Source organism: Arachis stenosperma, chromosome 9 (genome assembly GCF_014773155.1).
Source record: "Arachis stenosperma cultivar V10309 chromosome 9, arast.V10309.gnm1.PFL2, whole genome shotgun sequence".
Taxonomy (NCBI): Eukaryota; Viridiplantae; Streptophyta; class Magnoliopsida; order Fabales; family Fabaceae; genus Arachis; species Arachis stenosperma.
The window spans coordinates 53804670-53829653 of record NC_080385.1 but is presented as its reverse complement, the minus strand read 5'-3'; the positions used below and the strand labels follow the sequence as shown (position 1 = coordinate 53829653).

General features: G+C 36.8%; 1 protein-coding gene across 6 annotated transcripts; it reads right to left on the bottom strand.

Annotated features, from left to right (window-relative positions):
- Positions 1-4639: 4639 nt before the first annotated feature.
- Positions 4640-24706, bottom strand: LOC130948522 (uncharacterized). Of its 6 annotated transcripts, none has more exons than XR_009073085.1 (20): positions 24567-24696; positions 21902-22023; positions 21410-21568; positions 20435-20500; positions 20231-20320; positions 19762-20061; positions 19505-19602; positions 19057-19107; positions 18859-18979; positions 18510-18746; positions 18173-18268; positions 18007-18072; positions 17814-17852; positions 17563-17697; positions 16124-16476; positions 15442-15535; positions 14827-15018; positions 10253-10373; positions 5179-5300; positions 4640-5106 (listed from the first exon to the last, which is right to left on the bottom strand). XR_009073085.1 is itself a non-coding variant. In XM_057877275.1 (19 exons), the coding sequence occupies exons 2-18, from the start codon at positions 22001-22003 to the stop codon at positions 10275-10277; spliced, it is 2298 nt and encodes a 765-aa protein (XP_057733258.1). In that variant the 5' UTR covers positions 22004-22023; positions 24567-24706; the 3' UTR covers positions 4640-5300; positions 10253-10274. The 6 variants fall into 6 exon arrangements, 4 of the variants coding, with proteins under 4 accessions (XP_057733258.1, XP_057733259.1, XP_057733261.1 ...); XR_009073084.1 differs by having other exon boundaries at positions 4641-5094; XM_057877275.1 differs by having other exon boundaries at positions 4640-5300; positions 24567-24706.
- Between the last annotated feature and the right edge of the window lie 278 nt (positions 24707-24984).

Genomic DNA, 24984 nt, shown 5'->3' with positions numbered 1-24984 from the left:
AAGCGCCGATATCACTACCTGAAGGAGCTGATTGTTGGCACTCACTGACCTAGAGAAGAGACAGACACCCCAGATTCCACTTCCCCTTGTAGCATGGAGAACAATGATGAGCCAAAAGATGGCAGCAATGCTCCCAACACCCCTCTTTTCATCGCTGACGGCACGGAGGACTGTGCCAACCCTTAAGTGTGGGGAGGTCAGAATGACTTCCGGAGGGAACATCTCTCTCTCTCTTCCAACACCAATATGTTATTTTTCTTTTGTTACATAAAATAACTTGCATGATTAGTAGTAGTTGTTTGCATTTAGATACTACTTGGTTGACTGATATATTCTTTTTCAAGACACTATTCTATAGCATTTTCTTAATTCAAATAAAAAATCTTGTTAAACTTGTTTGAAGATTTTAATTTGGAACATAGTCTAGAGCTAAAGAACACACAACCTGTGAGATTTTGAGCTTAATTATATGGTTACATTATTTAACCATAATTTTTCTTCTTGTATGTTTTCTTCTCTATGATTACAATCTTTGGTTTGTTCCATTATATATGTCCATTGTTTAGTGTATATTCATGCATACATGTGATTGGGGCCAATATTTGATACTAGCTCACTTATCACAAATAGCCTACCATTTTATTTACCTTTGGTTACCACTTTGAGCCTTTTAAACCCCATTTGTTCTTTATATTACCACATCACTAGTCTTAAGCGAAAAAATAATTAATTATCCTATTTGAATCTTTGGTTAGCTTAAGATAGAGATTGTGTGTCAACTAAATGTGCGGAAATGTAGGAACTATGGTTGATGAGAATGTGTCCTTGCTCTTATTGACAAATATTGGGAATTTGGGTGCTCACTCGTGTAAAATTAGAAACATCATATGCATTGATAAATTATGCTTTTACCTTTAAAAAACATAAATAAATAAATAAATAAAGGGATAGGGGACAAAATTACCCCAATGTAAGTTCAATAAAGAGATCAATGCATATGTGATGGAATTAAAACTGATACATGAGTGTGTAAAATTTTGCAAAAATGAGAATTTGGGTAGCTAAGCATGATTTGAGAATTATATAGGGTGTGTGTGTTAGGTGAGAACTTAGGTTAGTCAAAGATCCAAATCACAACTCACTTAGCCATACATATATCTTCACCCTTACCTTAGCCCTATTACAACCATAAAAAGTCCTTATGATGTCTGCATTAGTACACTAAATTTTTGTAGATTGGTAAGATAAAGAACAAAATTTTAGAAAGCATGACTAGAGGAGACTAGAGTGGAATAACCCGAGACACCTGAGCGATTAGAGTGCATATACACTTCCAGTTAGGGTTCAATGCTCCACTCTATGTTCCCAGCTTTCATGAGCTTTCTTCTCACAAGTTTACTACTATCTTATTGTGCAATTTAAATTAGGGGTATCTATTTATGTTTGTCTTAGAGAGTTTGTTTGTTTTTAACCAAGTAGGTAGAAACATTTTGGCATGTAGTCGCATTCATATAGATAGGTTGCATTGTACAAGTCTCACCCTTCATCGCTTACTCTTTCGATTTCCTTGAGCTTAGCATGAGAATATGCTAGTGTTTAAATGTGGGGAGATTGATAAACCATTATTTGATGGATTATCTTGTGCTAAATAGAATGGTTTTTATCAATCTTTTGTACACTTATTCATATGAAATGCATGGTTTTACATTTTCCTTCCCAAATTGATGCTATGATTGAAAACATGCTTATTTGGCCTTTAATTCGATATTTTTAATCCTCTCTTATTTCCATTCGATGCCGTGATATGTATGTTAAGTGTTCTCAGAGATTACAGGGCAGGAATAGCTTGGATGATGAAAAAGAAGCATGCAAAAGAGGAAGAAACACAAGGAATTAAAGATCTCAAGGGAGAGCAACGACGCGCATGCGCAAAGCACGCGTACGCGTGGTTAGGAGACAGAGCAGTGATGCGCCGCGCGTAGTACGCGTACGCGTGATTAGAGGAATGCACATCGACGCTCACGCGTGGATGACGCGTACGCGTGGAAGGCCGTCACGTGCTGCATATCAGAATTTGCCGGGGGCAATTTTTGGGCCTCTGGTTGACCCAATTTCAGGCCCGAAAATCTAGAATAGATGCAAGGGTGTAGTTGAGACATGACACACTCTCATACACTCATAGTTTTAGTTTTAGTTTTTAGAGAATTCTAGAGAAAACACTTGCTCTCATAGGGTTCTCAGTTTAATCATAATTTTTTTTTTTAGTTTTGCTGGGATTGGATCTTGAGAAAGAGTTGCTACTATCTTCAGTAGAAGTCTTCGTCATTATAGTTTGCTTTTCTCTTACCTTACTCTTGTGTTTTTCCATTCAATTGTTAGGATTCATGTTATGATTTTCTTAATTTTAATTTATTAATATAATTAGCCAATTTCCGTTTTAATTCCATTTCTTGTTCGAATTCATTCGATTAATTATCAACTTTAAAATTTTCGTTAGTTAATTTATTTTATTTATCATGTCTCTCATTTTCTCTTATTCCATGTTATATGAAAATAGCATTCATGTTATGACTTAAAACTCTCAACTTGCCTTGGGAGTTGATTAATTGGAACTTCTTGAGTTGAAAATCTCAAGTGTTAATTTGAATTTTGAAATTGTTGTCTAACTCTATTTCCACTAACTCTAGTCCTTTCCTAGGAAGGGGCTAGGACTTGTGAATTAGAGTTAGCGTACCCAATTGACCTTTCTTTGCAACTGCAAGAGGATCACTAATTGGAACAACAACTTTCACTATTACACTTGAGAAATTCAACGAGGATAGAACCTCCAATTAATTTTTTCCTAGCCAAGACTTTTTAAATGAATACACAACATCTCATGTTAATTGCTACTTGCATAGTTTTCAATTATTTATTTTTCCATTTTTCAACTCAAAATCTATCAAAAAAATTCCTGATCAATAATTCGCACCTTGTTTCAACTCGTTGGAAAATGACCTGGAAATTCTACTCCCAGTATTTTATTCTTAATTGTGACAAATCCCTTTTAAATTGATAAGCGAAATTTAGTCAGTTAAGAACTGTATTTACAACGTTATTTTATTAGAAATTCTTAACTGACAATTTTCCGCTCGTCAGTTCTCTGCCGGATGATTGTTTGGCTACAGAGCAAAAGTAGTATTATTTAGGGTTAAGTACTTTTTTCGTCCTAAGGTCTGAGGCCAAAATTAAAATCGTTTCCAACATTTTTTGTTATTAAAATCATCCTCATCGTTACAAAACATTATAAAATCGTTCTTTTCTACTTTAATTTTATTTTTTTACCAAATTACCCTTAATAATTAATATAAATAATAAAAATAATATTAAAAATAAAAATAAAACCCTCCCTCCACACCTGCACCCCCACCTTTATATTTCAATCAGTTTTATGATTGCTTATCTTTAGTAAATCCAAAGGCAAGTGTGCAGAAATTGATGCTATTCTCCAAGAGAAGGGAATATATATATACTAGCTCATCAATTGGCAGATTTGGCAATTACCATTCGAAGAGAGGCCAGGCTTCAGAGAATTCGCCACATCAAGAGAACAGAGTAAAGCCAATCCGGGGGAGTTAAACCAAGGAAGTACATGGCAGCACTGAATCGAATGGGAAGGGAATGTATTCCAACAAGGGCAAGAAATAGAAATGAAGCGTTGAACATGAGCAACGTTCATCGAGTCATTAGTAGTGGAGCGGAAAAAGCAAGCGGTCGCTGCTATGATGATGGAACAGATTAATGACGTGTCAAACAACACGTCGGATCTCGTCGGTGGAGAGTGCTTTCTGAATCAGCCTCGTCACCACCATCCAAAGAAGAGGAGAGAGGGGCCGATTCAAAGCCAGGAGGGGCTGGGCTCACCGGAATGAGCGACGGTGCATCACTGCCTAAGGTAGTGTCAAGTGTGTGCGCTGCCCGAGTGCTGAGGGGAGATGGGAGTGCCAGGAAGGGGGGTATGACTCTATGAGGAAGGGGATGGGGAGAGAAGAAAGGGAAGAGATACAGAAGGGGAAGTGTAGGTGGTAAGAGAAGGGTTTTGTTCTTATTTTTTTAATATTATTTTTATTATTTATATTAATTATTAAAGGTAATTTGGTAAAAAAATAAAATAAAATTAAAGTAGAAAACGATAATTTTATAACGTTTTGTAACGTTGAAAATAATTTTAATAACAAAAAAAAAGTTGAGGACGATTTTGATTTTGGTTTCAAACCTTAAGTACTAAAAAAGTACTTAACCCTATTATTTACTAAAACTAGTGTACCTGATGACTTGGTAGCTCAGTTACCAAGTCTCACACAACCCTATTTCACAACTTACCAAAACAAGAATATACAAAAAGAAAACACTTCATTTTCTTCTATATTACACCTTATTTACTAGTTTATTATTTACTAGTTTACTTTATTGCAGATTCAGCTGAAGTGGGTGGCCTAGTCACAACATGAGTAGTCGTAAAAACAAATATATTTTAAATTAAAAAGAAAAACCTAAATTATAATAAATACTCTCGCAAACGGCAAACATCAGTGGAATGCAATAACCTTAACATTAAAAAAAAAAAAAAAGTCCCGTGTTATTCCAGTTTCCAGTTACACATTTCTACACTGAGAAAACACGAGTACACTTTCAAAAGTGAAAATTCAAATGTATAAACCACAAAGGAACATGGCACGAGATTAAATCCCATGAAAGAACTGAGGATAGCTGAGAAGAGAAGCCTAGCATTAGCAGTAAACATCAAATGACTAAACTGAACAATTAAATGTAATAATAAAAATTAGAAAAATTGACAAAATTTCAAAACCAAAGAAAGCAGAACAAGTGAAGATGTGAAGATACACCTTGAGAACAGAATTTCTATGGCTATGTATTAAGCACAAGTCAAATGTACAATGCTTTCGTTGTCATATCTAAACCTTCTACCTACTTGAATATATGCCAGCTCGAGCATGATCCCCTCTAAATCCTCAACAGAGTCCATTAGAAAATATCTTGCAAGGATCAAAACTTCCATGACTCCATCATCTCCATTGAAAGAAAGCACACCAGCTGGATATATAACTTTTCCATTCAAAATTTATAGTAACAGCTCTCTAATAAAGTAGAATCTATCCAAGCAGGTTTGAAGAATACCACTAAAAAATTGATGATCAGTCAGTGTTTGGGATTTGCAAATCTTCCATGAAGCCACAGATCAAAGGGGCCTTCCAAGAAGAATCAAGGCTCAGAAGTAGTTTACACAATAGCAAGAAAAGCTGCAAGTATTAATAACAATAGTCTGTAAATCATGACGAGAAAGAAGACCTGCAAATGATATAGAATCGGTATAATTTAAATTTATACACAACTCATCCTACTAAGCCTACATTAATGATCAACACTCTGCCAAAATTACTTCTCTTTCAAAAGCCTAAGTTCTTTTATGACCCCAGATTATTTAACTTGGGAACAAGAGTTGCATTAGTTATTAAAAAAAAAAAAATCGTTTAGCTACTATGTGCCTTTGGGCAGTGTTTGGTTAGTTTCCAATTTTCCATGCCCATGAGAAACATAGACACGGTGACACATGCTACTATCTGTCTGCTAAGACACAGATTTTTTATGAACATAGTAGCGCACAAATGCACACAAAATACATATCTTCACTGTCTGCCTTTCAAGCTGAGACACTAAGACACAATTTATAAGACACGAATTTTGACACTTTTATCCCTAATTATTTTTCAAATTGCTAACTCCGCCTATGTTACACTTGCGGTACATAGCCGGTCCCAAGCCCGGATAAAGGAGGAGGGTTGTGTTAGGTCTTCGGCAACCAACATAAAAATATAGCCGAACCCCCATGACATGAATCAAAGACATTATTGCGCTAAAGCTAGGTCGTTGCCCGGAAGCAACGCGTCGTATGGCTCGAGTACGGTGTCGAAGCAAGAGCCGCTGCATCGGTGCCCGGATGTAGTGTTAAATGAGCAAGGGTTCTCGCGTTTTCGTGAACGGACGAGGGTAAATAAGCTAGTTCACAAAGGAAAAGATAAAGGTCGAAACGACAGAAGGTTGAGATTTGGGACATGGAACATAGGCACTCTAACAGGAAAGTCCATGGAGGTGGTGGACACCATGACAAGGAGGAAGATTAACATTATGTGCCTACAAGAAACGAAATGGGTTGGTGCAAAGGCTAGGGAGTTGGATACTTCTGGTTTCAAACTTTGGTATACAGGAAAGGTGAAGAATAGGAATGGGGTTGGAATAATTGTGGATAAGCAGTGGAAGAAGGACGTAGTGGATGTCAAGAGGGTGGGAGATCGGATCATCTCTATCAAACTAGTGGTAGAGGGAGGTGCTTTCCATGTGATTAGCGCCTATGCACCGCAAGTGGGTTCAGACGAACAACACAAGATAAGGTTTTGGGAGGATCTAGAGAGTTTGGTTCAAGGCATACCTTTGGGAGATAAGATTTTCTTAGGAGGAGATTTAAATGGCCATGTTGGGAGAGAAGTGACTGGATATGGGAGTATTCACGGAGGCCATGGTTTCGGGGTGATCAATGCCGAAGGTAAAACTATTTTGGACTTTTCCTCAACTTTTGATCTTCTCATCGCAAATACATATTTTAAAAAGAGAGACGAACATCTTATAACCTATAAGAGTGGCATGACAAGCTCTCAAATCGACTTCTTCTTGTTGAGGAGAGTCGACCGGAAATTTTGCATTAACTGTAAAATTATCCCGGGAGAGAGTTTGACAACACAACATAGGGTGCTCGTCATGGATTTTCGCGTTGAGCAAAAGTTGAGGAAAAGACATCATACGAAGAACCCAAGGACGAGGTGGTGGCGGATGAAAGGTGAGGAACAAAGAAGCTTCCTAAGACGGGTAGGAGAAGAGGCAAAGTGGGATGGGAATGGAAGCGCGGAAGAGATGTGGAGGGAGATGGCAAAAGTTATTAGAAGAACAGCAAAAGAAAGTTTTGGTGAATCTAAAGGAATAGGACCAAGAGACAAGGAGTCCTGGTGGTGGAATGCAAGTATACAAGAAAAGATAAAGATAAAAAGAAAATGCTTTAAAGAGTGGTCTTTATGCCGCAATGCAGATAACTGGGAAAAATATAAGGCGGCTAAGAAAGAGACAAAAGTGGTTGTAAGTGAAGCAAGGACAAGAGCATATGAGGGTCTCTACCAGTCTTTGGGCACGAAAGAAGGAGAAAAATGTATATATAGAATCGCAAAGAGTCGGGAAAGAAGAACGAGAGATTTGGATCAGGTTAAGTGCATAAAGGATAAGGATGGAGAGGTGTTGGCTCAAGAGGAGAAGATTAATGAAAGGTGGAAGAGCTACTTCTACGAGTTATTTAATGAGGGACAGAAGACTCTTCCGAGCCTTGGTCGATTATGCACAAGGGAAGAAGATCAAAACTTTGACTACTATCGAAGGATTCGAGACTTCGAGGTAAAAGAGGCTCTAAAGCAGATGAAAAATGGCAGGACAGTAGGACCTGATAATATCCCGATTGAGGTTTGGAAGGGTCTTGGAGGAAAAGGCATCAACTGGTTAACCAAGCTTTTTAATGAGATTTTAAGGTCAAAGAAGATGCCTGATGAGTGGAGAAAGAGCACCTTGGTACCTATCTACAAGAATAAGGGGGATATACAAAGTTGCGGAAACTATAGAGGGATTAAGCTTATGAGTCATACTATGAAGTTATGGGAAAGGGTGATAGAACGGAGGTTGAGAAAAGAGACACAAGTAACAGAGAACCAATTTGGATTTATGCCAGGCAGATCTACCACTGAAGCGATATACCTATTAAGAAGGATGATGGAGAGGTATCGTAGTAATAAAAGGGATCTGCACATGGTGTTTATTGATTTGGAAAAAGCGTATGATAGGGTACCAAGGGAGGTCTTATGGAAGGTTTTAGAAAAGAGGAGAGTAAGGATCGCATATATTCGGGCAATCAAAGACATGTATGATGGGGCCACAACTAGTGTGAAGACTCAAGGTGGTGTGACAGAGGAATTCCCTATTGGTATAGGATTACACCAGGGATCATCCTTAAGTCCATACCTTTTCACATTAGTCTTGGAAGTACTCACAGAGCACATCCAAGAGCCTGTGCCATGGTGCATGCTTTTTGCCGATGATATCGTCCTTATGGGAGAGTCAAGGGAAGACCTAAATAAGAAGTTGGAGTTATGGAGAGAAGCTCTAGAAGTGTATGGTCTGCGCATAAGCCGTAACAAGACGGAATATATGGAATGTAAATTCAGTCTGAGAAGGGAAAACTCCAATATAGAGGTGAAGATTGGAGAAAACATCCTACGAAAAGTTAAAAGTTTTAAGTATCTTGGGTGCATCATACAGGATAATGGAGAGATTGAACAGGATGTAAATCATAGGATCCAAGCAGGTTGGTCAAAATGGCGGAGTGCATCTGATTTTATATGCGACAAAAAAGTGCCTTTAAAACTTAAAGGTAAATTCTATCGCACCGCTATAAGACCGGCTATGCTGTATGGTACGGAGTGTTGGGCGGCTAAAGGGGAGTACGAACATAAGCTGAGTGTGGCAGAGATGAAGATGTTGAGATGGATGAGTGGTCATACGCGATTGGATAAAATAAGGAATGAAGATATAAGGGAGAGAGTTGGAGTAGCACCCATTGTGGAAAAGATGGTTGAATCGCGTCTCAGGTGGTTTGGACATGTGGGAAGAAGACCGATAGAACATCCAGTCAGGAGGGTGGATGAGATGGAAGATGGACAAAGAGCGAAAGGCAGAGGAAGACCTAAGAAGACCATCCGTGAGGTGGTCAAACGAGATCTACATGTAAACGGTCTCTCTGTAGACATGATACATGACAGAGCACAATGGCGTCGTTTGATTCATGTAGCCGACCCCACTTAGTGGGACAAGGCTTTGTTGTTGTTGTTGTTGTTGTTGTATTTTTCAAATTGCCAATTTTATCCTACCCCCCCCCTTCTGTTTTTTACCACTCTCTGCTCTTCCCTCCTCGTTCCTCTACCACTGCGCTTCTATCACTCTTCGTCCCACCCATTCTCCTTTGGCTCTCTGTCTTTCTCTGTGCCAACTCCTCGCTCTGCTCTCACCCAGATCTGCTGCCTCTACTCCTCCCCCCCCCCCTTCCTCACTCTTTGCCGCTCCTCCTTCTCACCCTCTCATTGTTCAAAGTCTGTCATCCTTCCTCCCTCCCTCTCACTATTCGCTGCCTCCCTTCTTCCTATCTTCCCTCTTTCTCTATGCAGATGTGTTGCGCTGCGCCTCTGCCTCTGCCTCGGCTGCCTCCCTCATTTCCCTGCTTGTCTTTCGATTTTTCTGATTTTAGTTGATTATTATGGTGATTTTTCTGGGCTATGATTTCTTGTTAATTATAGATGATGAAGAATCATCTGATGGTGGTAGTTGTGGTGATCAGGGTAAATTTGATATTTTGATGAGTGTAACTTCTGTGTTTTGTCGTGTGTTTTGTTACCAAACAAAATCTAAAACTTTTGTATTTTTATGTCTATGTACTATTGTGTCTCTATATCTATGTCCACTTCTAGACAACAAACAAACAGAGCCTTTGTGCACATGTTAACTTTCCTACTAATAAAAATTTTTAAATTTTTTACTTTATTGAAAACATAATAAATGCATTGAACACTCAAGAGTAAAGTATATTTTTTGTCACCAATATTATTTTTTTCAAAAATACCTCTAACGTTTAATTTCATTCAATTTTGTCCCTATCCTTTACAATTCATTCAATTTTGTCTCTAACGTTTTCAATTTATGTCAAAATTACCTCCTGAATGTTTCAATTTTGTCCCTCACATTTTAGATGAAGTTAATATTAAGGGTAATTTTGACATAAATTGAAAACGTTAAAGACAAAATTGAATGAAATTAAATGTTAGGGGTATTTTTGAAAAAAAAAACACAAACATTAGGAACAAAAAAATTACTTTACCCAAAACTTAATTGTATAATTTTTATTAAAGAAATTAATTTATAACCTTAATATGTACCTTTAGGACATATGTTAGCTAGACTCAAAACAATATAGATTACAGAATACCATCATACCAAACCTTCCACTTCCACCTAACAGCAAAATTTATAACAATGAATAAACATAGCCATAAAAGCAATAATATCAGATTTAGCTGAGAAAAGCTAAGCAAGGCTCAAAGAGCTATCCAACCTCTGAAATGTGCAATTTGCTGTCACCTTCCTTGAACCACTCTGTAATTTAGGACTAGATCATCTTGTCTTTTCCATATGTAAGTTTTTACTGTAGCTAAGCTCATTTCGGGAGGCAATATCTGGAAATAACAAATAACAGTTCACTAACCATACTTCAATGAAAAATTGATATGATAACATCAAATAAATTAATTAGTCAATAACGCCATCGATCACTAAACTCTCTCTAGTTTATTTGGGAGAATCAATATAAAAAAGTAATCGGTACGGCAATCATTTGGGAAAAGGTGGGAACTAATTAACATGACTAAAACATATGCAGTAAAAACAGTCAGTATGAACAAAGCTAAAACTAGTACCTACATATGAAATACAATTACTCGGATCAATTTTAAGGCTTCAATTTAAGTGTTCTATGGTTTCAGTTAGACAAATCTAGTATACTGGGAAAAAATAAGGCCATTGTGGTACATAAAACTTTTTCGGGGCAAAAAATGCTGTTTCAAGTCTCATTTAGCTGGCCCTCTCATCACAAGTGAAAATAAGATCAATAAAGTATTACCTAAAAAAGTATTATTTTTTACTAGGACTAGGAGCATATTTTGTTTTGCAAAGAACTGAATAGGAACTGACTTTTGCAATAAGAAGGCCAACCACATCAAAGCTATTGATCATCCATCATCGAAGTTTATAATCCAAAACATTGGAGAAAGTGCAAAATTCTAAGGGTATGTGCTAGGTATCTAAGCATAACTGACCCTACCTAGTGAGATAAGGCTTTGTTGTTGTTGTGTTAAGTATCTAAGCAAAGTGGTGAACTGGGCTTTAAAAACTAGATGTTATGGGGAAGAATCATTCTTCTTAAATATCAAGCATCCCATACTATCCTATGCGGGACTTTGGGAACCCCATAATACCCAAGTCTCTAATAATACACCGCCTCTACAGAGCCAACGTTCACAGCGGCTTCACTCTATCGACAATTCGACATTGACCAAATGGTAGTCAATTGACTGTTGGCTATCAATATTCGGTATTCACCTTAATCCAGCCTATAGGTATCCCTTTCTGTGGTGCCGAAAACCAAAACTTCGATGCTATTGTTAAGTATCTAAGGAAAGTAGGGAGCCCACCTTAAAAGCTAGCTATTATGGGAGAAGAACCACTCTCCTTAAATATGCATCAAGTATCTCATACTATCGGATGAAGGATTTTGGAGACTCCATAATACCCGAGTCCCTAACAATGTAACAGTTGGTAACAAGACAAAGGAAATAGGATGGGGTAGTGCAGAAAGGCTGAGGGTGATAACATTTCTTCTCGGTTTTTGGAATTATATTGAAATGCAAAAAATAATAGAAAGAAAAGAGTGCTGGTAATATTTGTGACACTGCCCCTCTCCTATTCTTCAATTCTTTTCTTCTGGATTTGCTACCCCAATTTTCCACTCCTACATATAACAAACTCTCAAATGAGGGAACTGCCAAAAAAGGTAAAGATGTCATGGCATCCTTGTAAGTCTTAAATGCCTCTTGAGCTTCTATCCCCCATCGAAAATTGTCTTTCTTGAGCAACTGAGTCAATGAACATGCAGTCTTTCCATAACCCTTCGCAAACCTTCCATAATAACCAGTCAATCCCAAGAATCCTCCTGGACTCTTGAGGTTGTTTGAGACAGGCCAATCTTGCATATCCTGAGTTTTCTTTGGATCAACAGCAACTCCCTTGGCTGGTGCAAAGCAACTCTTCTTGATATTCACAAATAATTGCTGCTGCCGCAATATCTCAAAAACAGTCCGCAAATGCAACATGTGAGTGGGAGTCAGGGCTGTATATGAGAATATCATCAAAGAAAACCAGTAAAAATTTCCTCAAATAAGGCCTTAAAACCTTGTTCGTGAGGGCTTGGAAGGTGAAGGAGAACTAGTAAGCCCATAGGGCATTACCAAAAATTCATAATGCCCTTCATGAGTACAAAATATTCTTTTGCGAATATCATCCTCATTCAACTGAATTTGGTGGTACCTGGACTTCAAATGCAATTTGGAAAAAATCTGCATCCCTCCACTCTCATCTAGTAATTCAACAATTATCGGAATCAGAAATTTATTGGGGACGATTATCTTAAGGGCTTTTTAATCTAAGCACAACCTCCAAACTTCTTCTTTCTTCACTACAATAACAAGACTTGAAAAAATACTAGTACTTGGCTTTATCACACCTGATTGCAACAATTCATCAACAATAATCTCTATTTCATTTTTCTGACAAAGGGGATACCTGTAGGGACATACGTGTGGGATTTTAGCACCACCCTCCTTCAGTACAATCATGTGATCTTGTTCTCTTCTTCCTCAAAGGTAGATACAATTTTCGCACTACTTTAGTAGAAATGAAATTGACTTCAGCTCCTGAACCTACTAACACCACCAGTCCACCACTATGTTATGCTCCCTCTAACTCGTCAATAACATGGCTAAAGCCTTCTTCCTCGGCAACACCATTTTCTTCCTCATCTCCCATTAATAGAGTAAGCAGAAGAGAAGTTCTAGAAGGGTCCAAGTTTAGATGGATCCGAATCTGTTAGACCTGTTAGAGACTCTAACTAAAGAGTGGAATGACACTTCTGCTCCATATGTTCTAACCAAGTATATACTGAGCTGAGCATTAATTTGGTAAAAATATAACAGAATATCCATTCTCTATTCTCTCTCTCTTCACTTTATCTCTGATTCTCAAACTCTATCACCCATCAATAGAATCTGATATTGTTTGTGTTGACAAATATGTTCAAGATTCCATTTTCCTCCAAATTTGAAACAAAACCCCTTACATTGTCCTTCATTGGAAAAGTGTGCCACCTTTCCCTTGTCTGGGTTATAATTGCTGATGCTAGCCCCAACAGACTGGGTCTTCCCTGGGCTAGACCCACTACTGCAACCCCAGGTCAGGTCGAGGCGAGAATCGAATTCGACCTACTCCTTCCAATCACGTCATTGTTTCCCCTCGTCTCCCTCGTGTAAACACACCCGTATCGCACCAAGTCAAATTACGATTGTCAATTGCATGGGCTCGATTCATCAGCTCTTACCTTTGGTTTCAATCCATTCATGAAAATATACATGAGGGTCTCGTTTCCCAGGTTTCATTGAGTTCGAGCTACTAACTCAAAGTCTCAGCGGTATTGCATCATTGACCCCACCTGTCGGATCTCCAACAATGGTTCCAATGGGTTCACTAGTGCTCCTGGGGGCTGGTTGGAACTCCTTTAGAACAGTCCTGCTTGTGTTTGTTCCTCCCACTACTCGAAGCAAGAACCTATCTGTTCAGAGAAATCACTACATTGAGCTTCTAACTCTGAGAAACCCAAAAAAAAAATCGCTCTACTCAGACAAGCCATCCACATGCATCCTCTTCGTCAAACAATGGAATCCCCACCTTCACAGTATCTGCACGAATAGGAGCCAAAATCTCTGTTCTCTCGTCATTCTAATCTTCATTCATGTTTGGGTTCCTTCAGTCCGTGTGGTGCCGATACCCTTCCTGAGTTCACCTTCACTAGTTGCTTAGATCCTAGAGCTGCTTCATTATCAGCTACATGTTTCAATTTGTTCTAGAATCTGGCTCTCCAACAAATCCATCCTAACCTTCACTGCAGCTAGAGCACGGTTTAGAGACCATCCAAGAAGCTCTCCCTAAATTGATAGCATTGATGCCAGTTGTAACAACTGGTACCGAGAAATAAAGGAAATAGGACCAAGTGATAAATAAAGGCTTATATAGAGAGTGAATCAGAGTGATAACAATTTGTAGATTTTGGAATTATATTTAAATGCAAGAAATAATAGAAAGAAAATGGTGATGGTAGCATTCGAGAGACTACCCTTCTAGTATTCTTACTTCTATTTTTTTTCTTCTGGATACCCTAACTCATTTCCATTCCTATATATAACCAACTCTCCTATCTTTCCTAAGACAGAATTACCCTAGGATCACACACCCATCCCACTACCTCTACCATCTGGCAGGATTTGTTGCATATCTGGTGGTCCCTCATCATTTGCTTTTCTTTTTTCTTATTCTTTCTGTTGTAAGAAAAAGGAAGAGATGGAATTCTCCGTGAATAAGGCTTGGACCCTGGTGCTACCTCTATTGCTTCCTCATTTGAACCTTCTTTCCCACTTTCATCATTACTAGGGTACGTAATAGTATGATATGCCTTTTATAATGTGTATGGCACATCACAATTGGCAACAAATTGCAATCACGATAGCCAATGGATTCTAAAGAACATATCAATGGATGGATGTGTAGGCTAATAATATTAAAATAGATCACAAACTTCCCAAGTAAAACCCCTAGAAAACTCTACTGTTTACCAGAAACGCTATTTTACAAAAAAATCAGCGATCACATATTTGTATTCTTTTAGACACTTTTAATGTGTATTTTGCGTTCCTAACATATATTCTATATGGGTGGCTGATTTGGAATCTGAGTTTTTGAGTGCACATAGCACGGTTGATTATTTACATTGTCATTAGACTGCATTTATGAGAACAAATAACTTGCCTGATTGTTACACAAAATTTCAATAGAAGGCCTAATCTTTTGCCAGGACTTGGATCCAGATCGAGTAGGTCCCTCCCGAACTGCTTGGTGCTGTATCTGTGACCCAGCAAGTCCAGGGGCAACATTTCCATCAGCATTCCCATTATCAAGTGGTTTGTCAAGCACCAGCTTTTCTAAAACATAAGTAACAACCTAGGGAAAAAGGTAAAAGAAGAAAGAATAGCTCAATTGAATGCTCCGGAAAAAAAAATTGTCTAGGTGAAATATGCTCACAAAATGCATTTAGAAACAAAGCAATAAATCTTTTGAAAAAAGGATCATAGTCAACTACGCATCCATGTAATGTGCAAGATTCTAACAGCTATAACTTTTAGTATCGTTTTTTAGCCTTCCTATACTTCTAATATTGGGCTATTCTCGAATTGATCTAAACTTCTTAATGGGGCTTCTACAAATCTTCTCATGTGACCAAATTATTTGAGGCAAGATTCTACTGTATTTTCCACAACCCAACTTTCTTTACAATCCATCAAGTCAGTTAAATGATAAAATAACAATAGAAATGAGAGGGAAACAATTTCCATTTGCCAAATATTATGAAATATTAAAGCTTACTTTATGAACTCTTAATATTCGTGGAGCACTTAGCTTCCCTTGAGTGAGGATCTGAGCAATTGAACCATCACATGGATGCAAAAAGAAACTGCATCTGCAGATGTTATCAAAAAAGATAAAAGAATTCACATTAAAGAGAATATTATACAACTGGTCCAAGATCAATGATAATCACTTAGATTTCCAGACATAATTGCTACCATGGTCAGAAACTCAAATCCACAAAGTTATGCAGAGGTCTATAAAAGTAAGACCAAACAAAATAAAAGCAATCCTTTACTGGAAAGGACAAAAGTTAAAGATGTTCAAAAATGCAATGAGCAACATGGAAAAGCAATCATCAGACACCATTGGATTGAGAAAGCAGATTTTTACAGCTCAAATGTGCAAACTATTTTCTCTTAAGAGTGGCATGGTAAGTACAATTGTGTTTTGTTAGTGTATCTAGTTGTCATTCAGAAAATAGAAACTTAAAATCATCAACGCAAACCTAAGATATGTCTTTTGAGCTCTTATAATAAAATTAATATTGAATCTGGGAAAATATCAATCAATCACACTGCGTTAACAAAATGTGGAAATTGGCGGCCTGTGAGCAAGATTTCTTCCTTGCTACTACAAGCATGGGTTACCTGCAGCATCTTTTTACAAAAAGGAAAGGAACCGGAAGGTAAAAAGTTACTTAGTATTTTCTCTAGGAGGTAGTCGGTTATTCAATAAACAATCCAAACACCACAGAGGCAAGTCTTTCTCATCCTCAGTTCCATCTAAGTCGGTCATTTTCTTTCTCCATGGAACTCCATGAGTTCCCTCCGTAACAATGGAAGGAGGGGAAATAACTGAGAATTCAAACGGAGGATAAACCATAGCATCATTCTCAGAACTACCATCAACCTCAACTCCTGAATGAGCATGACATTTAGTAGCAATATCCTTCAAATCTCCGTTAGCAGAAGCTGGGCTTCCTGTTCTTTTCTTTTGTTCTATCAACCACTGAGCAAAGAGACCTTTGAGGGTTTCACGAGCCAAGTTAACCTGTAGAGTAACAGGAACAATCATTAATTGCTGTGATATATTTAAAGCAGGTACCAATTTCGAAAGTTGGTAGACTGTGTTGGCATTCTCAATGAGTCCACAACCCTCCTACATCTGATAACCATAGAAGCACATAATAGAAAACCTCCACAGAAATATAACTTTTAAATAAATACTACATTCATGATATTAGAACATGGCAAGGATAATTCTGGCAGACAGGAGAAAGCATAGTTATCAGACACGGACCAGCAATTGATCCGGTCAAGACACTGGAGTTACTCAATGGTTCAACTAGTGGGTCACTAGTTGAACCATTTAAATAAAACAAATTAATATAATATTTAAAAATATAATTTAATATCAGTTGTGTAATATATAACTATCAACAACAACTAAACCTTATCCCAATAGGTCGGGTCAACTACATGGATCAAACGACATCATTATGTCCCATCATCTATTAGTTATGTAACATATTTCTTATTTATAATAATAATAATAATAATAATAATAATAATAAATAAATAAATAAAAAATAAAAACTGTATAACAAGGAACAGCTTAGTAAGTGGTTGTCAAGTTGTTACACATCCTCAAGGTCCCTTGCTTGAACCCAAGGGAGCCACTTTTTTATAATTGGCGCGCACACACTGACATCAACATGATGTCATGTGCGCATGTCCCAACTGCTGACCCATCTGGTTAACATGTGCAGTTCTGACCAGCTTTACTGGTCTGATTGGTGATTGGTTTATTTAATTGCATGAATGCTCAAAACATCAAACCAGGGGTCCAGTTCACTGGTGTTCCTGCCAAATCAGCCAGTCCGGTTTGACAACTATGGAACAAAGAATAAAATTGGGAAGATCTTTGTCTACCCAAATAAATACATAAGGAAAACCATTACGTTTTACTGACTGTAATCGATGACACAAGAATGTAGATGAACGATGTCAACAACGGTATAAACTCAACATTATTATTATTATTAATTACATAGGCTGCAAATTGATTGTTACAGTTATATATGTAAAGAAATATTAAAAGAAGGAGAGGTACATGACTAATAATTCATCCATTTACCTTATCCTCTTCAGGCTTGCCTAAAATATTAAGGTCAGCGGAATACATCTCTGCAGAAAAGCATTGGGGAGTGTCCAAATGCACAGACAAACTTCCAAGCCTGGTATCCACTGTGAACCATGCAGGAATGCTAACCTGAAGCAGCGCAGAATTATTTTTTTATATAAAAAAAAGAAGCCAGAATAAATTAAACTAAAAACCAAATAAAGAACATGATCATGTATAAATTATCAGTAAGCATATCATCATACCATCTCAAACAGCTCTTCCTTTTTCTCCTCCAACGAAACCTAAATGTTCACAAGTGAAGCATGAAATATTTTGAAAATCACAAATGAGGTCCATCAGCTAGAACTTTGCAAATAATGAAAACTATAGCTAAGCGTATTCCTACAAACAAGACTAATGTGTAGGTTATCCATCAAAAGTAACACCAATTCTTACCTTCCCAAAATCTTCAATAACAACACCTTTAGTAATTTCGCACAATTTCACTGAACCCGAGGAATCCTATAAAGAAAGCCATTTATCAGCAGTGTGCATAACACAGAAAGATTATGAAACTAACAGTAGAATAATATTAATTATTAATGGGTAATGGTATTATTACCTTTGTCAGGACATGCCTCTTATTATTTAAAACTTCATGCTGTATTATAGCAGGGATACCAGGAATAGTCAAGGTTGGTTCTTTATATGCAGGAACCTAACGATATTTATAATGGCAGCAACAAGATGCAAAAGTATTAGTTCCCCAAAACCAAAAGAACATCTAAATTTGAAAAGAAACTTCTTTGGAAGATAGATCTGTGTATACCAAAAAGGAAGAACTACAAAGGAATGCCAAATATGCTTCATCTTTAGAAGCCCATATTCAGAGTTGTACAGCACTAGTAGACAAAATAATAAAATTGGAAAATTGAAATTGAGAGATAAATGTAACATACAGGAGTAGATCCTTCTAGTGACACCCTCGCTCTCGAAAAGGACAAATTTCCAGCTAAGAAAGAATTGCCACTTTCGAAAATCTTTTGAGGGTTGCGCCCTTCAGCAGGCCATCTATGAACAGAAGAATCAGTTGATGCAACCCATATGCTATCATCATGCAAAGCTAACTGAAGTATGGGGTGTTTGCCTGTACAAAGCAAAACACTTTCCCTCATTTGCAAGTCTGTAATGTATAACTGGAGGTAGAAAAGAATTAGCGATTAGAACATGTGCTCATGATTTCAATAGAAGACGTCACATCAAGGCATCATTACTTAAAGGTTATTTTTAAAGGAAAACTGCACTCACTGAAAAGTCTCTACCACCACTATAAACATGACTAAATGAAGGAGTGCTGGCAAGAGCCCAGACAGAATCTGTATGAACTGCATAAGAGTGGATACAACGCTGCTGACCAAGATCCCAAAGCCTATATGGCAAAATGGCAAGATGGGTCAACCAGATATAATAATCAAAAATACTTATAACAATGTATACACACACTACCTTATCATAGAGTCTGAAGATCCTGATATACAAAACCTGCCATGATGAATGCTAAAAGAATCTTTAGCTGTTGTATGACAAAAGTACTTTGCTATTCAATCTAACAAAATTTAGGAAATGAAAGGTGCCTAGTCATATGCAATACAAAATACACCAAACAACATACCATTCAGTATACCATCAACCATAGCAATATGTAGCGAAAATGCCAATGAAAATACTGTTGCTTACTTGCATAGTTGCAAGAAGTTGTGGCAATATATAGAAATACCATGTGAGGAAAATCATAACAGGAAGAGATAGAATCTAAAATTAATAAATAAAAAGGACAAGGCACAAGAGTAAGATCATAACCCAAATCCCAGTAAACAACTGTTGGTATGAAAGGGGCAGTGATGGAGAAATTGGTCAAATATTTTGTGAAAATTTATATAGTCACTCAACAAACCTCCCAGTAGGATCCAGAAGAAGAGCCCTGATGTTATCTGTATGTCCTTTTAGCTTCAAAGTTTTTGATCCGGATCTTGGGTCCCACAGACGGACAACCTAGATGAAAATAAAGTAGAAATAAATAAGCCATGCTCTTCATAGTAGAGACAACATCACACAAGATATATTATAAGATTCAATAAAATATAATTCAACTAAATGCCGTTTAAATTCCAAAATAAAAAGCAGAAGCCTCAATAGAACGTAACATTCTACCTTTTCTGTGCCACCAGAGACAAGAAGGGTTCCAACTTCATTCATTGCCAAAGCATAAACAGACTCCTTGTGGCCTTTTGCAGCAATTGGAATGTATCCTTCAGTTTGAGTACTGTGCAAGGATATACTGTTACTTGAGCTGCTGCTTCGTAAGGCTGTAGTAGATTTTGAGTTGCAAGAACCGTTGATAACATTTGAATTTTCATCATCCATAATATCATTGCACTTTGAAGCAAGTGCAGCTTCAAGATCCCATATAAATACCTCCCCGCCAAGGCCACCAGAGGCAATGATATTGCTCTAAAATTCATTAGACTATTAAAGGATTAGAAAATGGATTTTATAAGGTACAAACTTTAAAGTCAACTAAACTATCTATTAGATTTAACTCAAGCACTGAGCAAACCAGAACATGAACCATTAGCTGGTTCTGCTAGTAAAAACAATGTGAAACTTTGAAATGCATTACATTTTTTTCAGCTGCTGCAAGGCAAGTAACATAATCTGAGTGTTGGCAGTGTGTCCTATTGCAAACTCCATTGGACAAGGCATTCCATGTCTGGCACAAACATACAGCAATCCGATTAAATGGAGAAAAGAGTTAAATCAACTGGAAATACTAGGAGAAGAGAGTGAATAGACTAGACAAAATAACAGCAAGCAATCAACAGACCTTAAGGGTAGTATCTGATGAACAAGAAACAAGTGTACCATCTCCCACAAGAACTACATCATTAACCTGAAAAATTAAGAATAAATGCTAAAATTATACTTCAATTCTTTTACGAACTGTGTCAGTATCATGTTTTGTTGGCACGGGGAGTTCATTATTTCCATCTCAACTGATTTAGTGTGTAATTGTGAACATTCAAGGGCCTTTAATTGAAAAGATCTGAAAAAACTAGCAACTGGAATCACTTGTGAGGTATATTTACCCAAACAAAAGACATTGACAAGGAAAGAGTATGAAACGACACATGATGAAATAACAGTTAAGAGAAGTTCAGGAACTCACAGACTAGAAATTTTCTCTTTCAGTATTCAAACAGATTTCAATTGTGATTTTAGAATCATTTCTGTATACAACAGAGACCAAGGGGCTTTTATTACATTACCATCTCAGATTTGACTTTTCTACTATAATAAGACTACTGACATCGTAATATCATAAGGGGAAGAAAAAGAAGAGAAAAGAAATTACTAAAGGCAATTAAAAAGTACATTAACTATAGGTATGATTGATGAAGCACTCTACAAAATGAAACAAAAATGCTATATCAAGATTCAACCATTACAAACTTACAGATTAAGTACAAGAAAAATATATACATTTCAATCAGATATCATAAACAGGTCAATCCAAGACATCCTATGAATGAGGAATAGAGGTATACTGCATAGTAAGCAGCTACCTCATGCTCCATTATATACAACTTCAACAGGACCACAGAGATTGGGTATTCAAGCAAGACAATGCATGCATAATTAACATTTATACTCATAAATTCCATCCTATGAAAATGTTAAATAATTAGAGGAGTAACCATAGGTTGAAAAAAATAAACATCTTCTGAAGGTTAATTAATAAATCGAGTGTCACTAATAAATGAAAAAGAAGAAAATTAAAATGAATAAATATAAGAATTACCCAATCAACATGAGATTCAAAAGTAGCAGAGCACGTCGCGGCATCATCACCTAGTGACCATCGTTTTAGCTTGCCATCACGGCTCCCAGTGAAGAGATAATCGGACACATCAGAGACTGCAGACTTGAGTACAACCAAACAATTTATGCCTGCACAATGCTGCAGAAAGGAACCAGCATTCAAGTGAGTAAGATAAATAACAAAGAAATTTTTCAAATTTTAATAAGTTACAAACTAGAATGTACAAGAATGCATGATTGATGCAGAGCAAGCATCCATTATATAACACCACTCTCAGTATAATTTTAAGTACCTAGCTAAGATTAGGTACCCAAGTGAAGCATACATAATGCTGTCAACTCTTAAGAAGGAAATAATCAATCGCATCTAGCTGACAGGTTTATAGGCAAATGTAAAAGAAAATATTCCTGGAGATAAAGATAGAAATTACAAGAAACAAATGGAAACAGAACAAAGAGATAATAAGTTCACCTTTGTATCATCAGCATCATTCAAAATATAAGTTAATCTTTTCTCCTTTCTAGGGCGAGTTGAGTTGTTTGTTGTGTTACCAGAACTACCCACACGGTGCATTGCAAAATCTATGACAATATCTAGGAGTAAATAAAGAAAATACAAATGGTATTATACTAAATTAAATAATTTACTTCAACCATGTACAACTCACATGGCATAACAAAAAAATAATATTCATAAGTAATTAGCAATATGAGAAACTGATAATTTCCAAAAGTTGAATACTTTGTTGCATCTCATGGGTTTTATAAAAACTTAGGTCCACCACCTTGACCTTATAAAAAGCTATGTTGATGAAATGCCAGCTAGTGCAGTTGCACATACGTGGTACCACAATATTCTAAATTGAGATTCCAGTAGAGAAGATAACTAGAATGTTAAAAAGTTACAATAGAAATAATAAATAAATAAATGATAAGATGAATAACATTGTCATAGTGATCTGATACCAAGTTTTCACTTGAACATCGCATTATACATTATGGTAACAGCAAATGCTTAAAATGGTGGTATTGGCATAAGTCAATACTTGATGTTTTGCATGAACCAATATAATACTAGACTGATATTGGCTTATTATAATGCTTGACCAAGAAATACCATAAAGACACAAACACATGTATGGAGTACATCAAAGTGTACCAAAGTACTGGTACCAGAATACGTAGCCAGTATCCATATGATAAACTGAGAAACTCTTCAAACAACTTTTGAAAATAAATTAAACACAATTCCAATATGTTATCAGATCCTGTCTTACGGCTATTTATAAGCGATCCACGGATATCCAATCCTGCAAACTTTATACTCAAAATGTCCGGTGCAATATGTCAACAGGGAGAAGGGGGATTTGTTCGAGTCTCATATTGCCTATACATAAGGTGTAGATGGCCTTCATAAATGATTGTGACACCCCTCCACCCAAGAACAAACCTTTGAAATTGGATTAGATCCACTTAATTCTAATTGAGACCATGCATCTCTTCAAGGATATTTGTTTAAAAAAGAAAAAGTGTACCCATGCATCTTAGGTTAAAAGTCACCTTGTTGGATCAAGGATTTCCACACTTTGAACTTTAAGGTAATGCCTCAAACAGACTCATTAGAAAGGTAACCTTGGAGCAATGGTTAAGTTGTCTTCATGTGGCCTCAAGCTCATGGGTTCAAGCTATGCAAATGCCTCTGTCAAGTCAGATTGCCTACATTACACTCTTCGGGTGTAATCTTTCCCCAAACCCTGTGTAATGTGGGAGTTTCTGCACCAGTCTGCCTCAAACGAACTCGTTACACCAGACCCAATAACAAGGTACCAAAATTGTTGGTTTTTTAAAAAAAATAAATAAATAATGTCTCTGCCAATTTGGGAGCTCCAAATTTATCCCCATCACCATCAGCAATAACAAATCTACATTCCACCTTTACTAAAGCCACCAACATAACAAAGAATTTACTAGTGTTCATCAATCCTTACAATCAAGAACAAAAAGTAAAATTAAAAATTAACGTTTAGGGGTGGTGGTAATGGGTGGTGGTAAGGGGTGGGGGTTGGGGTGGGGTGGGGTTGGAGTTAGTGATCTGGATTTAGGTTAGGATTACGATTGGGGACTCACTAGGAGCAAATTTGTCTAAAAATTAACATTTCTTAATGGAAGGTCACTTTGAAAGTTTATTGCAACATTAGGGACATTTGGAAAATAAAACAATTTTGGAAACAATTTTGATTTTTGACAAAAATCTTGAAGACCAAATCAGTACTTTACATTTTATCTTATAAAGAAGGTTTGAAGAACAAAAGTACAAAACAACTCTAAAATCTCAAGGGCACCATCGCTGAGATGTGCAAACACTTCCAGGAAAGTCCCCTGCCTGCCATAGCAACACACTAAGCTAAGCCATGGATTTTGTGATTAAATGAATCAAGCACATCCAATAACCTACCAAGACAGCAATGCTCCAATGATATCCAAAACCCGAATGGAAAAAATAAAAAAATAATAAAGGAAAGCAAATACTTTTCTTGTACTGAGCCAAACTATAGCACATATACTAAATACATTATTACATTCCCAAGAACAATTCCCGTCTTCCAATCACTTCTCAACTTGTGCAAAAAACAATTCTTTTTTCTACCATTGAATGAGTTTAACCTTAGCCCTTGGTCTTTGCAAACTAAAGGCGTCCATCAGACACAAGCTTTTCACTCAATCCAAGCTCCAAACTCCACACACATCCGACATTGAATTCACAGAGCTCTTAAATGTGAATCCATATCCAAATACGTAGTTGCATAATCAATCACCAAACACAAACCTGGCTTAACCTCTCTCAAACACCCGAAATCATTCCCCAAAAAACTTCCAGAAAAAACAATATATATCAACCAAACTAAATTAATTTAGAAAACGAAACAAACTAGAACCGTTAACCAGCTAACAAAATTATTAGATAAGACATTTCGACGCGGCATAACTAACTTATTGCGAGATGCATAAGATTTCTCTCTACAATTGAAGGAATCGAAACTAAGCTAAACTAAAAGATCAAACAAAGACCAAACAAAAAGAAAAAAAATGTAATAGCAGAAGCGGCAAAAATAAAAAGATAATGAGAAAGCTCCAACCTCAATCAGTGGCGACGAATGAATGTGTAGCACCTTTTTAGCTGCTAATATTGTTTCCACTGGGGGAGCTTGAGAAAGGTTGTTAGAGAGAGAGAGAGATGAGTGAAACAGCGTGGCTGTAAAAGGCTAAGCGAATTTTGTGTGGCACCTGATTTGACTCGGTGTAAAACCTTTTAACTGAGGATAAAATTGCCTTTTCGTGTTTAGAAGAAAATTAGAAATTTGATTCTTAAGAAAGATTTTCTTTTTGTATTTCATCGAGTAATAATTTTTCTTAAAAAACAAAACATTCATACTACACATCCATGTAAAATGTGTATTCAAGTTATTTAAGTTGGCCCAAACCCAAATTAAAACGTGACTTCACGTACCAAAGAGACAGAAAATTCTTCGTTATTTCATTTGCGTTTCATTATGA